The sequence below is a fragment of the Spinacia oleracea genome, chromosome 4 (assembly GCF_020520425.1).
Source record: "Spinacia oleracea cultivar Varoflay chromosome 4, BTI_SOV_V1, whole genome shotgun sequence".
NCBI lineage: Eukaryota > Viridiplantae > Streptophyta > Magnoliopsida > Caryophyllales > Amaranthaceae > Spinacia > Spinacia oleracea.
The window spans coordinates 4608574-4623722 of NC_079490.1; the positions used below are offsets into that span (position 1 = coordinate 4608574).

The following is a 15149-nucleotide window of genomic DNA, read 5'->3' on the forward strand; positions in this document are numbered from 1 at the left end:
TCTCGGGTTCGAGCCTCGCCGTATGCAGAAACTCTGGTTGGGAGACTCACCCACCACAAGCAAGGTGTGCGACACGGGTCGGATCCGAATGTAGTCGGAACTAAGCTCTGGTAAACCGGGTGTACTATGCGTAAAAAAAAAAGTAGTAGTGCCCTTATATTAAACGTACGTAATCATATCTCTTATTAATTAGGTATACACGTTGTTTCAAAAGCTTATTAGGTTTAGCAATAAATAATTACTAGGTATACCCAATGTTAGCTCGTATAAAATAACTAAATTTAATCGATTCGGAATGTATTTATTCCTTTGAAATGCACCATGCATCCAAATAGACGTACCAATGATATTGTCTTATGTGAATTGAAGCGCACTATATAATAAGATGAAGGAAATTTTGGTATTTCCTACCTTAAAAATACAACACTTTTGTATTTACTACTTTATGAAATTTTTATTTTAAATTAATACCTTAAACTTCCAATTTTTTTATTATTTACTACCACTTAACAGTTTTCTCATTTTAAAATTAAGATAAGTCTTTCGTTTCTTAATCGTTTAATGTGATTCAAAGTTCATTATTTTCTTTTTTTCTATAAATACTTCATTGAGAACGACATTTCAAAACAATTCGTTTGATAATTCATAAATATTTTAAAATTTTACAAATAAAATTTTATTCTTTTTACCTTTTACAAAATGTTGAAAGAAAGATCCCTATGAAATCCTTAAACATAAATAAGAAGAAAGAGCTTTGAATCACTTAAAATGATTAAGAAACGAAAGAGATATCCCAATATTAAAATGAGAAAACTGTAAAGTGGCAGTAAAAAAAAAAAAATAGAACTTTAAGGTAGTAATTTAAAGTAAAATTTTAATAAGATAGTAAATACAAAAGTGGTGTATTTTAAGTTAGTAAACACACACAAAAAAAAAATCCTAAAATGGAGGGGAAATTAAATTGAGGCAAAGTTGGTGTCCTTAAATTAAACCTAATCTCTTATTAGGTATAAACATTCTCTCAAAAGCTTACTAAATCTCAACTATATAAATTATTACTCCCTATTATGTTCTTATAGTCATATTAGAAATTTAAATCCATGATTTATATGATATACTACATTGCTACCTCGTATATAGATTTCTATTTTGATTCACTCATTAGTTATTACAAGTCAATCTTGACCACCATGATTAATTATAAATTTACGATACAAGTCAATAATTTTAGTACTTTCTGAAAAAAAAACCTAAACCATTGTATGTGTCAACGGACGTCTAATTAAATTTAAATTTAACACACTAAATTAGTCATCTTCCAAAAATCAAATAAATCATACCACTAATTAACAAGATAGAGAAAGTATTGTATTCAATTACATTATTTAAAAACTTTACAATATACCACTAATTCATGAAAATGGGCATATTATTTTAATGGGTCAAAAGTAATTGGTCAAAATGTTCTTTGAATCTTCATAGCCAATGTGTCAAGTTCACTCACAAAAGATGATGGTGATACGAATATTCATCAAATCCACCTCTAAATAAAAAATTGAATAGTAATTAATTAATTAATTAATTAATTAATAAATAAATAGGATTGGAATTAGGATAATGTTATATTCTAGTCAAGTCATCCATTCTTTTGGAATCCTTGCCCCTTTATAATATTGTAAAGGTTGTTTCCAAGCATTTCCCACCATGAATAGATGAAGTAGGGAAAAAGAAATGAAACATTGATCTTTTTGGTAAAACTAAATTATATAATTTGAATTATTTTCTTCTTCGATATTGGCCGGTGGAAGAGTAGATTAAACGATAGATTTGATTACGTTAGTTTCTACACGTGATGAGGAGGGATAATGACGGATCTAAAAATTGTATTAAGTGGAGTCACTATTACAAAATTATTGAAAAATTTACTAAATTAAATACTTTTAGATCTGCCAAAAAATAACTAAAATGAGCTAAAATTCCAAAAAATAACTAAAATTCCAAAAAAAAAAAAAAATCGGCCAAGTGAGCTCAAGTGACCCACTCAGCATACATTAGATCTGCCAGTGAGGAGGGAATACGATAACTTATCTTATACTACCTCCGTTTCATAAAGTTCTTTACGCTTTGGAAAATGTGTCCAAAGTATAAAAACTTTGACCTTAAATTCGCACCATTAAATACATCAAAACGTTACATGTAAGATCTAGTTAGATTGGTATTAGGATGTATTTTCAGAATATCAATTTTTATAATTTTTTCACATACGAAATTGGACATATTAAATAGTTAAATATTGCATTGGAGTTCGTGCAAATAATAACTGTAAAGATTTTTTTGAAACGGAGGTAGTTGTACGAAGTAAGGAGCAGTAATAAAATAGCTAGGTGGTCGGGATGTCAATATTGACTTTTTTTTGGAGAGAGGGATGTGGATATTGACTATGGACTAGTTTGTATGGATTTCATTTCTCAAAGCATGGGTTTTGTAAATGATTATATTGGGCCTGAAAGGATGCCAATTCAATTTTGGGCCCAAACCAAGTCCATTTACCACTATAAGTCTATAATCACCATTAGCTTACATAATACCAATGACACTAACAATTAAGTACGGAGTGAACCAACACTATTCCACCCAATTAATTTGGGATTAAAGTTTGGTTGTTGTTGTTGTATGAACCAATCCTATTTGAATCTAAGAGGGGTATACAAATTATAAAAAGAAGGAGGGAATTTGAACATGTGACCTATTGTATATAATGTAAAGAAAAATATGAGAAAGTGTACCTGCACGAATGCACCATGATACACCTTTATATGTGTCGTTGAATAAAGCTCCTTAATCTTTATCACAAGACTTCAATGATACTATTACAGTTTTGTTCAAATGTATGAATATATATAAATTTATATGTAAGTTGTAACTATTATGTAAGATTATTTCTATTATATAAGCTAATTCATAAACAATTTGTTAAAAAAAAGTTAAAATACCTAAAACGCCTTTTAACAATATGTACTCTCTTTTAACATCGATTGACTAAAGTACCTTTTAAAAATGGACACATATTATTACATACATTAAGTTATACGAGTAATACTTATAATAATTCTAGTGCGGAATAATAAAAAAAGGGAGAGTTCTCTTCCGCTTTTAAAAAAAATAATTCAATTGATCCTTCAATAAATTCATATAAATCCAAATAAGTTGACAGTCTATCAAGTCATTAAATCAATAAGTTTCAATCAATTCTTATTAGTTTAATAAGTTTACCCTCTTGTAATTAAGTTTGACCATGTCCAATAAGTTCCAATCACGTCTATAAATTTCAATCATTTCGAATAAGTTCAGTTCATATAAGTCAGTTTTTATCCGACGGAGAAAACACACCCGTTCCAGAATCGAGACCCAAATATGTGGTGGGTCAAATACTCAAATAGTCCGAAAATCACATAAAAATAAAAATCATGAAGATGAGAGTGGATAAGGTTGAGTCCACCAATCATCCAATCAGAAATCAAAACCCTTAACTCACAACCATGAAATCCAACTTTCAAGGATAACCTAACATTTCTTTTCTTTCTCTCTCCAAATCTTTAACTTACCAAGTTCTTCACTGCCACACTCTTCTCATTCTACTCATAACCCTATTATATTCTCTTCTCCCAAATTTTTAATTTTTGGTTCAAAGTAGATTTTATTATTGTTTTAGGGTGGGCTACAAAAAATGGCTGCAACCACCTCACCAATGGCTAGCCAATTAAAGAGTGGGTTCACCACTAAGGCTCTTGTGGTTCCTAAGGGCATTTCTGGTCCTGCTTTGAGAGGGTTCCCTTCTCCTAGGAGGCACACTTCTTTTACCGTTAGGGCTATTAAGACCGAAAAGGTAATTTTACTATTCGACCAGTCTTATATGCAAGTGATTCGTGCAAAAATGTATAAGAAAAAGAATTGTGTTATTATATCTTATAGCATAAAGTAACTGATTTTCCGCATGTTTACATATTCGTAATTGATTGGGATATTTGAAGGGTGTGTTTCAATGTTGTAATTTGGTTTAATTTTTTAATTAATATTAGCACTCGTATAAATTTGTAATGAATAAAGTAATTTAACAGGGGACATTAAAAAGTCAATAACTCGAGAGTTTTCTTATAAAATAAAGATGTTCGATTCAATATCACTAAGTTTTAAGCACGGTCGTATACAAATGAAGTACATATCACTAGTTTTAGTGACACTATATATTATCCTTACGCTAAGTAAGGTGTGACATGGGCAATCATTGATATAATTATGTGAATTAGTAGAGATTTAGAATGATAATCATACTAAATTAAGAGTGGTAATATTTTGGTACGCACGTTGAATATGATTATGACATTAATTCGGTACTTTTGACCTAAAATTCGGTGATTTAGATCTTTGATGATGTATGTTTGCTGACATGTCTGGTGTTTTTTTTTTTTGGTATCACCAGAAATATTATTTTATGGAGTGACTGTTTTTATGTCTCCCTTATTTATTCTATCCAAAGTTTGTTTTTTGTGGTTGTGAATTTGTGATGATTTATAGGGACAATTACATATTCGGCCATTGCGAACCCTCATATTTAACTATTAATTTCTAGGATTTTTTGGATAAAACCACCTTTTAAAGTTCAACTTTTTGAAATAACCACCTTATATGTTTTTTTTTTTTTAAAAACCACCTTAAACTTTCAAAGTTTAAGAAATCACCACCTTCTGTCAACTTCCGTCAAATGTTCCGTCAATGGGGCCCACATCCAACGGCCAAACATTCGGAAGTTAATGGAACATTTGACGAAAGTTTTGACGGAAGTTAACAGAAGGTGGTGATTTCTTAAACTTTGGAAGTTTAAGGTGGTTTTTAAAAAAAAAAAACATATAAGGTGGTTATTTCAAAAAGTTGAACTTTAAAAGGTGGTTTTATCCAAAAAATCCTAATTTCTAACTAGGTGCAAGTAAATGTTATAAAAAGTTGATATCGTGAACTAACAATATCCCTCGTAAATATGTTTTAGTTTATGTACAATTTATCAAAGCCGGTCAAAATAAAGTACACAAGCAATTCAAAAGAAAAACGTTGCAAATAATATAGAATGGAGAAAGTATAATAGATGGGATAAGGGGAATTCAAACTTATAACCTATACAACGACCTTAAGTGTTAATCACTAAACCAAGACGTTATTGATTTTAAGTTTTGTTTTTATATAATTGGTTATATTTATAGATACTCCATTTGTGGAAAATAATATTCTTGTCTAGATTTAACTTTCTTATGTAATAGCAAATCGAAATCATAAACTTTATAGTGAATCGGAAAGAGAAATCTATTTGGAAAAAGTTTGATTCTTGAAATCAGAGAAACAATGATCTTTCAATTAATCGAATAAGAAGTCTTTTTAAGTACATGAAAGGAGATCAAGACCAAACCAATTTATTGAACTTGAAAGAAACTAACAAAAAGATGACATAAAGTTGGGTCAAAAGTGGCAAAATCTTCTAAGGAGATTATTTAGTTAAGAATCAAAGGCTAAAAGTATTATTTAGTTAAGAATCAAAGGCTAAAAGTATAGAGAATCAAAGATTAGGGAAGATTGTTGCTTGAGGGGAGGTGGGGTTGTATAAGGTAATGCAAACTATTTGTTAAGTAGTTGTCTAGTTGATTAATTCCCCTTTTAAAAAAGTATAGGCGTATCTGAACTGAAAACACAAGAATTTCTTATCAAGTTACAGTTGTAAATAGTCTTACAAGAATGAGATTGCTAAGGGAAAACAACGCGTAAAGGACTTACATTGGTAAGCGTGAAAAAGTAAAGTGTAATCATTATTATCGAAACAGAGGGAGTAGCTCTTAGAAACTCAATTGATCACCCATAGTTTAGGGTTCCATTAGTTTGAACTAAATTTTATCAATAAACTTTTATTTTCGATATCAACTTGTTTATCTTATACAAGTATGGAGTTGAGTTTAAAGCTAAGGCTGTCAAATCGAGTCATCAGATGGTTAAAGATCGGATATAGTCGATTTTTTTGTACTGGGTCATTGTATCATACATGTTGAAATGTGTAATCTTTTTTAACGGGTCATTCAGATGTCAGTCGGGTCGGGTCAATTTTTAACCGTCCGGGATTTGCCAATTTTGTTTACATCATTGCTTTTTACATCTTCAAAAAAAACACTTAAAAGAAAATCAAAATCAGAACTAACATTGGTGCTTGTTTAATCTGATTTGGGCAGCCAACATACCAAGTAATCCAGCCTCTAAATGGAGACCCATTCATTGGTGGGCTTGAGACCCCAGTAACATCCAGCCCATTGATTGCCTGGTACCTATCCAACCTCCCAGCCTACAGGACTGCAGTCAACCCACTTCTACGTGGTGTTGAGGTGGGCTTGGCCCATGGGTTTTTATTGGTAGGCCCATTCGTGAAAGCCGGCCCATTAAGAAACACTGAGTATGCTGGTGCTGCAGGTTCCTTGGCTGCTGCAGGACTTGTAGTGATCCTTAGCATGTGTTTGACTATGTATGGCATTGCTTCCTTCAAGGAGGGAGAACCGTCTATCGCCCCGGCTTTGACTTTGACCGGTAGGAAGAAGCAACCCGACCAACTCCAATCCGCGGACGGGTGGGCCAAGTTCACCGGAGGGTTCTTCTTCGGTGGTGTTTCCGGTGTTACATGGGCTTACTTCCTCATGTATGTTCTTGACCTTCCTTACTACTTCAAGTGAGTGAGTGGTATGCTTTTGTTTGTAAGGGTCTAAACTTCTATGATTGTGAAGATGGGAAAAGATATTGTATATTTCAAGAAAAATACTTTGCACTATCTTTGCTCCTTTGCTATGTTCTTTTTTCTATTTAAGTTCGATATTATTTACAACGACAACTAAAAGTAGTCAAACAGGGATATTAAAAAACTGGCCCGGATGGGTTCAGGCCAGACCAGACCAGATGGAAGACAAACTATTCGGTCTTAGGGCCATGAAATATAGATATAAGTTTAAAGCCGGTTTGATCAGGGTTTTGGACTGGTTTTTTCCGATTCCGGTCCAACTCCAATTCAAGCATAACCTGTCCGATCGCTAAGTCTTGAATTTTCAAATTTCTAGTACCCGATTCGGTCCAGGTTTAGATAAGTGGACACCAATTACTAGAAGTAGTTAAAGTGTCCTAATTGAAACCCTGATGGACAAAGGAATAGGGACAAAGGAATTCCAAAAGAGTTTAAACCCGTTTTCTACTACATTCATCACAAAATAACATGTCACATTTCTATTTTTGTTAATCTCGAACTAATTAGCCATTTTTGGAATTTATTAGGTGAATCATATGCTTTCCCATATCCCCTTAACGCACTCTGTTCTAGCATTTTACGCATTCAAAAGAAACCCTACAATTAGGGGTGAGCAAAAAGTTAGTGTGCCCTGAATCGGAACCAGAACCTGATAGGAACCTGCGGTTCCGGTTCCGGTTCCGGGTAACAAAATTGGAAACCTGTTGCAACAGGTTCCGGTTCTCAATTTTTCGGAACGGGTACCCTGTTGGGTACCCTGTACACACTAATTCTAATATGAATTACCCAAAATAAGGGTTTGGGGCTTATAAAAATGCTCCCTATGCCTAAAATATAAAACAATCAAAGCTAGTTTTTGGAAAATATAAATATAAAATTACAATTTAAGCCCAAGCTATAAAATCAATCAAAGTCCAAACTATAAAGTAGATTTTTTTCTCAATAAAATTAACAATAATTTATTTAAATTTTTAAAATGACAGGGTACCTTGAATCGGAACCTGTTAGAACATGTTCCGGTTCTCATTTTCAGGAACTTGTTGCAACAGGTTCCGATTCCTGAAATTTTGACAGGGTACCCTGTTGTGCTCAACCCTACCTACAATAGTATAATAATGGATAATTTCAGTATATTAGCTAATTTGATTTAAGTTCTCAAATGAAATGTGATATACGTAGTATATATTTGAGTGTATTGTGGTACACTTCTCACTGAAATAATGATAACAATGATAATTGAGTAATCAAGAAACCAAGATAAAGTAATTGAATTCACATCGATAGATTCATCATTTTCCCTTCCTAAGTATCACAACTTGTTCTTTACAACACAACCCATCATAACCAAAATATGCAATATAATTATCCCGGCCATGATTTGTACATAATTACACAAAACTAACACAATTACAACCCAAATCATATGTATATGCCCACAAATTAAAGAGAACATCTTTGATTGCAAGACATATACTACAAAGTATATTATATTATATTATATTATATGATTAAAAGCAAAAGATTATATTATATATAATCTTAATATAATCTTCAAGACTAAGCTAATGAAGAGGAGGCATTGAGACTACTAACAAAGGTTGGAGTGTCATTTTCAGTAGCAGTTGCAAGCTTATTAAACTGCTTCAAACTAACAGCAGATGAAGTAGAGTGATTTTGAGATGATGATAGCAACTCTGAATTGATGATATTATCCCACCCTGTTAATGAGTCTGTTTTAGCTAAGCTATCCCATCCGATATGTGTCACGTGTTTCACGTCCGTTGGACACCCTATTTCCATATTCAAGCCCAATTCTTCCATCTCATCTTCGTAAACTGGGAGAGGGAAAAAAAAGAACGGAATAAGTTATTGTAAATCCGTCTCATAAAGGATTTTCCTTAATGTACTCTGCGTAATAGTAACACAATATAAGATTTGACAATCAAGAGAAAAAAACTCGTAATGTTTTTTTTTTTTTCATTATGAAAACGTGTTAGACATTCATTGTGTTACGTAAACACAATATTGATTATGTTGAAGAAGATGAACCTCAAAAAAAGCTTGAAATTAGTTAGAGATGAAGCAGTGAGTCCTTCTATATAGTCCTATGGCAAAGAAGGTGAACCTCAAAACAGAACGCATGTCACGATCTGACTATATAGTCTAAAAAAGCCTATTCTAACGTAAGTAGAGTGATTTTCTAAATCGGCCATTAGGTATAGATGTTATGAACAATTTTGGTTCATTAGAATTGCTTAAGCAAAACATAGTACACATGCATGCATATATAGGAGGAAATCACCAACTCTGTTACCTCGACTCTTCATTTTACCTCAAATATCCCTGTCGGATCCTTGACATAAGGATATGGGTATGACACTTGGACACTTCATTTTAGACCAAAATCATGCAATTTTTTTCACAAAATACCCGTGTCGGACACTTGGACACGTACCCCTGCCCAATATGGATATCCGAGTCCAAGTAACATAGATCACCAACAGTTGATACCCAAAGAACCGGGAATCACCTAAGAGTTGGTACCCAAAGAACCGGGAATCACCGTAAGAGTTGATACCTAAAGAACCTAAGTCTCAACTATTAAAATAAAATTTCATCATAACATAGATGCATGGATACAACTATACAAGATTGAAGTTTTGTTTGCAGAAAAAGACTCTATTTTGGAATGGTTAAAAACAGAAATTTTAACCAACTAAAATGAAAAGAAGGAACCAAAGAGTATGACTTACTGAATAGTTGTGACAAACTTTTGAAACCTTTCACTAGTCTGTTAACCCCTGTGGACAAGTTTGTTCTTGGAAGTGCCAAAAACCTAGAAGAAGTATGCTTCATGCTCTCCCCATATAAGCTCTCATCATCATCTTCTTCTTCTCGAGTTCCTACAAATAATTAATGACAATTTAAGTAATTTAATCACTGAAATTTATTTAAGATTATGAGCATAGAGTATCATACTCATAGAAGGGGATTGTAACTCTGTTTTTGATCTTCTAGGCCTTTGTTCAGCCACAGCAACACTAGCCTGAGAAACACAGCCCAAAGAGAACGGAAGAACAACAAATTTCTCCATCCGATCTCTTACTTTACCCTGGACACCCATAGCAATGTCAACGAAAAAAGAAGCAAAGAAACCGAAACAGAAAGATGCAAAGGTGAAAATATTTTATGAAAAACAAAGTTATAGAAGAGGCTTTTAGGTTGTTATAGTTGCTGTTGTTAGCTTTGCTGTCAAGAAGGTATAATTTTACATGAGAAAAAAGTCAGTACCCATGTTGGTTTGGTGGGAAAGAATATAAGAAATATGAGAAAAAGTTACAAAAATTGAAAGAAATGTTGTTAACTTGTTAGTATAAGTAAAATTGACATTACCATGGCACGTCTAAAACAAATCAATGTCAAATTCGAGCTAAAAGACAGGTATTAGCAGAAAAATATGTATCTAAATCCTAGTATCTAACTTTTGATGTCTAAGTTCTGTGGTGGGGTCTCCTCTTTCATTGTTCCACTAACCTCTCTTGTGAGAAAAGCCACCAAAATATATTTCCTCAATTACTATTTTGTATCTCAACATTACTACTGCTATCTTTACTTGATATGTACTCTATCTCTAAGAGTGGAACGTAAGCGATATTACGTATTTAAAATCAACAGCTAAAACTGATGGTGATGCTGTTTTTGGGATTTCTTTATACCTAATGATGAACAAATTAGAATAACAGCACTAGTCAGAAAATAAATCATACCTTACTACAGGAAGAACAACGTTTAAGACAATTCTTTTAATGAAAAGTTTAACATTAAAGTTATGTTTTTCTGTTCTATACAAATTTGGTTTATCTAATTAGGGTAACTTGATACGGGTCAGTTTTTTAATGTCTAGCAACTTCTGAAATCAAAGATCTTGTTCTAAAAAGTACGCAAATTTGATTAGAAAACCCCTTCAATAAGTAAGCTTACAGCTGTTATATGATTAATCAAATGATGAAAAGGTTTAGACACTCGACTAAAAATCATGTAAAAAAATCATAATAAGCAGAAGAGAACTAATGATTATTTTGATAATGCAGAATACTATCATCATTATAAGAATATAGGCATCATTGATTCATAGTGAAAGATGAATCTATGTGATTGTAGCAACAAACACAGGAGCTTGAAAAGGATTCATTATCTTTTACACCTAACAGCAGTAACCAGTAAGTTTCAGTTTGATCTGTAAGAAATTTCCTAATTGAAACTTGAATTTCATTCAACCATGGTGTGTCCACGCACAGAATTCATGGGAGAGAGTGGACGAACAGAAATACAGAAAAGAAGTGCAGTAAAAGACTGATCAATTAACTTTTAGGGAAACACTTAAAATACACAGTTTCAAAGAAAAGAAAAGTCATTTCAAAACTCCCTCTATCCTTACAATATCATGGAAGAGAATACAAATCTTTGTGGTTAATTTTTTTCTTGTTTTTGCCCAACAGGATTACTATCTTGTTTTTCACCATAGATTAGTGCATACTTGACTAGAATGAAAATCAAATCGAAATATCTTATTCAAAAAGATGCACAAACATAAAGGATTTGTGAACATCAAAACATCAAATTACCTGTCCGAACATGGCCAAATCTGAAAGACATAAATCAATGACCTTGCACACCCAGAATGTTCACACATGCTCTAGACCTGATCAACTTTGGTCTGGCCCGACCCGAAAAGTACGGGTTTGGGGGCGAATTTACTTTTTCAGACCAAAAACCGAACCCGGCCCCAAAAAAGCCCATTTCAGCCCGCAAAGCCCGCACCAATTTTACGGGATTGGGCATGATTTTTTGTGTTAAAGCCCCGGTCCGAATTTTGATCACCTCTTCTCCTCTGTTTTTTATCTGAAGACTCTGAACTTTGAACAATATCAACAAAATACTGCTGATTTGAGAACCTGAATGATACTCCATATTCTATAACATGAATTTCAGGATAGTAACAGCCAATTTGGTAACTTAGTTTAGAGATCACAGGTACATTAGCTTCTGGATCACCAGTAATCTCCACAAGAACAAACTCCATTCTTGAAATAGTGAAATCTACGAATATCTCTGACAATTATTTCCCTGCCTAAAAGCTGAGAAGTAAACTTAAGGAAATTATGGCAATCTGTACAAACTCGAAGATTTTTCATGACCCGAATTGGTGTTACACTGTTCGTGTTAATAATACCATACACAACAGCAAGCTTTTCACTATGATAACGAAGAAACATTTCCTGTTGTTCCTCTTCTACATCTTGTGTAACCTGCTCTAAAGTAGTGGAATACCCTATCTCCTTTAACCTACCAATTAGGTTGTCCAAATAAGAATATATATCAGCTTCTTGTGGATGAGACCTATCACCAATCACAAAACTATGAACTTGGTTGTTCAGTTGTATCCAAGATTGACCTGGGTGTTTCCTAACCCCTTTCTTCTGCATCAAACTCCTAACTTTAGCAGATTCTTCCCATCTGTTACTGGTAGCACACATGTTTGACAGTAAAACATAAGGTTCTGCATCCAGTGGTTCAAGTTGAAGCAACTTTTCTGACACCCATTTTCCCAAATCATAGTTTTTGTGAAGCCGACAAGAGGATAAGAATGCCCTCCATACTGAACTAATATGAGACAGATTGTTCTCATAAATGAAATTCTTTATCTCATCCAAGTATCCAGCACGGCCAAACAGATCAACCATGCAAGTAAAGTGTTCAATCCCGGGGTTAATGTTGTACTTTTCTTTCATTACAGTGAAATAATTGCGCCCTTCATCAACTAGCCCGGCATGGCTACACGCCGTTAAAACAGCCACAAAGGTTACCTCATTTGGTTGAATGTCATCATCATCAATCATCAATTGAAAAAGTCTAACTGCTTCTCTACCAAACCCATGGAAAGCATTTCCATTTATTATCGCAGTCCACAAAATAGTGTTCCTTGTGGTGGTTTTGTCAAATACTATCAGAGCATTCTCTAAACATCCACATTTGGAATACATATCAACCAACGAAGAGCAGAAAACTATATCAAATTTGTGTCCAATCTTATGTACGAGGCCATGTATCTGTTCACCAAAACTCAACAGCCCATAATCAGCACATACAGAGACAATAGTAGTGAGAATATATTTGTCAACTCCAATTCCTTCAGAAACCATATGACAGAACATTTCTAAGGCTTCTTTGAACCTTCCATTTTGGGAATATCCTGAAATCATAGAGCTCAAAGAAACAGTATCCGACATTAACTTTTCACCATTTATGTTCGAGCTTTGTTTTCGAGGAGGTATTTGCTTAAACACAATTGAAGCCTTATCAATTAACCCACACTTGGAATACACATCAATCAACGAAGATCTTATATACTCGTTATCACATAATCTAAGTCTGATCAGTCGAGCATGTAACTGTGAACCAAGCTCCAGTATGGACAAAGAAGAAACCAAAGTTAATGCTATAGTATACGTAAATTCATTAAAGCACGCTTGTTCTTTAACCATTTCATAAAGGAGTTCTAATGCTGTTCTTTCAAACCCATTTTTCATCATACCTGATATAACTGTGTTCCAGGTTGCAACATCTTTAGTAGTCAATCTTCTGAATAAAGCAAGAGAACTCTTCACATCACCACTTTGAATGTTAGCACTTATCATTATGTTACACGAAACAGTATCAACATCATCTGTGAACTCAAACAACTTGTTAGCATAATCAAACTCTTTAGATTTCACATAAAAATCAATAATAGAGTTCCTCAACACAGCATCCAAATCAATCCCATTTTTCAGTATCCACCCATGAATTGCCTTACCATTATGAACCAAACCTATGGAAGAACAACACTTAAACACACTCGAAAGTGTAAACCCGTTTGGACAAACTCCCTCCCCTAGCATTCGAGCATAATAATCCAACCCAACTCGAAACAATCCAATTCGAGCAAAACCCGAAACCAGGACCGTCCAAGTACGAACATTTCTCTCAGACATTTCATCAAACAGCTTCTGGGCAGAACCCAAATCCTTGAATTTCGCATAAAGACTCAACACATAGTTCCCAACATTCAAATCAACAATCGAACCACTCTTGATTACCCTCCCATGAAGGTTCTGAAGAGTTCGTTCATCCTTCAAATTATCAATAAACCCTAACAATTGGGGTTGTTTATCATGATGATTAGAGGAAAGAGAAGCATGGAATCGTTGAATTAGTTTCCGGGTAATCTCAATCTGGGTTGAATTTACGACGGCAGAACAAATTACGGCATTAAAGGGATTGAAACAATGGTTCAAAGCGACGATGCAATTGAAGAACTTGGAACGTAAAAGAGTACATTGCATTGTATGAATTTCAAACTTCAAAGGAAGTATGTTTTAATCAAACTTTGTAGTTCCTTTTGTTGAGAATTGTCAGCTGCAAATTGCTAAAGTAATCGAAAGGAGAGAGACGAATTGCAGCAAAGGTTCAAGCTGTTACCCAGTTTTCTCCCGCCTTAATTAGTTTGATTTAAGAAAGACCCAAATGCATTTGACAAATAGGCAAAAATTGTTCTGTTTTTGTTAAACTAGATCCGTACTCATATATCTAGACTTGGCAAAATGGGTCTGAACCCGATTACCCGATTTGATTGACCCGATTATGACCCAAAACCATGATCCAAAGTTAATCCAAAATCTGAAAATGATCTGAACCAAAATTGAATATATATTTGAAATTGGCTTGACCTCGATAAGACCCTATACCTATATTGACCCGAACCAGGTAACCAACAACATCGACCTGAATCAAAATAATGTATTGAATTAACTCGAATCGCCCGCCCCACATACTAGCTAGTTCTCTACATCGTGACTAAACCTGCAAATGGGTCGTTTGAATAGGATTCGAATCAGATCATTTATATTCGGGTCGGGTCATTGAGATGGGCTCAAACATTGAGCTATAAAAAAAAACATACCAAATATTACGGGGTAATCGATCAATTACAAAATCAATTAACCTATTGTGAGGTGATAGAAAGAAACCGAAAGTTTTACTAACAGATAGAAAGTTTGCAAAACATATATATATTACTCATATTGAATTGTAGGGAAGAATTACAATCTGAAGGTAAATATTTATAGGGAAGCTTGTTACTATTGTAGTATAACAAATTTGACTATTTACTACAATGTGATTCTCAAGTGAATTAACATGGGGCGCTACTATTAGTTTGCAGGACATTCATCATACATCGTCTATTTCTCGTAAATTCGTAACATAACCAACAATTTTTTGTTTTGTT

The 15149-nt window shown here is 33.6% G+C and overlaps 3 protein-coding genes across 3 annotated transcripts; 1 reads left to right on the top strand and 2 right to left on the bottom strand.

Moving 5' to 3' along the window:
* The first annotated feature begins 3531 nt into the window (after positions 1-3531).
* LOC110791435 (photosystem I reaction center subunit XI, chloroplastic-like) lies at positions 3532-6985 on the top strand. The gene is made up of 2 exons (NM_001426418.1): positions 3532-3886; positions 6267-6985. Exons 1-2 carry the CDS (start codon positions 3728-3730, stop codon positions 6756-6758), a joined length of 651 nt encoding a protein of 216 aa, NP_001413347.1. The 5' UTR covers positions 3532-3727; the 3' UTR covers positions 6759-6985.
* Positions 6986-8114: 1129 nt separating this feature from the next.
* LOC110791419 (CRIB domain-containing protein RIC4) lies at positions 8115-10204 on the bottom strand. The gene is made up of 3 exons (NM_001426417.1): positions 9800-10204; positions 9574-9723; positions 8115-8655 (listed from the first exon to the last, which is right to left on the bottom strand). The coding sequence occupies exons 1-3, from the start codon at positions 9942-9944 to the stop codon at positions 8378-8380; spliced, it is 573 nt and encodes a 190-aa protein (NP_001413346.1). The 5' UTR covers positions 9945-10204; the 3' UTR covers positions 8115-8377.
* LOC110791437 (pentatricopeptide repeat-containing protein At4g21065) lies at positions 9800-14402 on the bottom strand. Its single transcript, XM_056843479.1, has 2 exons — positions 11446-14402; positions 9800-9932 (listed from the first exon to the last, which is right to left on the bottom strand). Exon 1 carries the CDS (start codon positions 14203-14205, stop codon positions 11872-11874), a length of 2334 nt encoding a protein of 777 aa, XP_056699457.1. The 5' UTR covers positions 14206-14402; the 3' UTR covers positions 9800-9932; positions 11446-11871.
* Positions 14403-15149: the final 747 nt, after the last annotated feature.

Bases quoted from the DNA above. Each gene is read 5' to 3' on its own strand.
- LOC110791435 (NM_001426418.1), top strand. From the start codon at position 3,728: ATGGCTGCAACCACCTCACCAATGGCTAGCCAATTAAAGAGTGGGTTC. The intron at 3,887-6,266 runs GTAATTTTACTA...TGATTTGGGCAG, and splicing joins GGGCTATTAAGACCGAAAAG to CCAACATACCAAGTAATCCA.
- LOC110791419 (NM_001426417.1), bottom strand. From the start codon at position 9,944: ATGGGTGTCCAGGGTAAAGTAAGAGATCGGATGGAGAAATTTGTTGTT. The intron at 9,724-9,799 runs GTATGATACTCT...AATTATTTGTAG, and splicing joins GTTACAATCCCCTTCTATGA to GAACTCGAGAAGAAGAAGAT. The intron at 8,656-9,573 runs GTAAGTCATACT...TCCCTCTCCCAG, and splicing joins AAGTTTGTCACAACTATTCA to TTTACGAAGATGAGATGGAA.
- LOC110791437 (XM_056843479.1), bottom strand. From the start codon at position 14,205: ATGCAATGTACTCTTTTACGTTCCAAGTTCTTCAATTGCATCGTCGCT.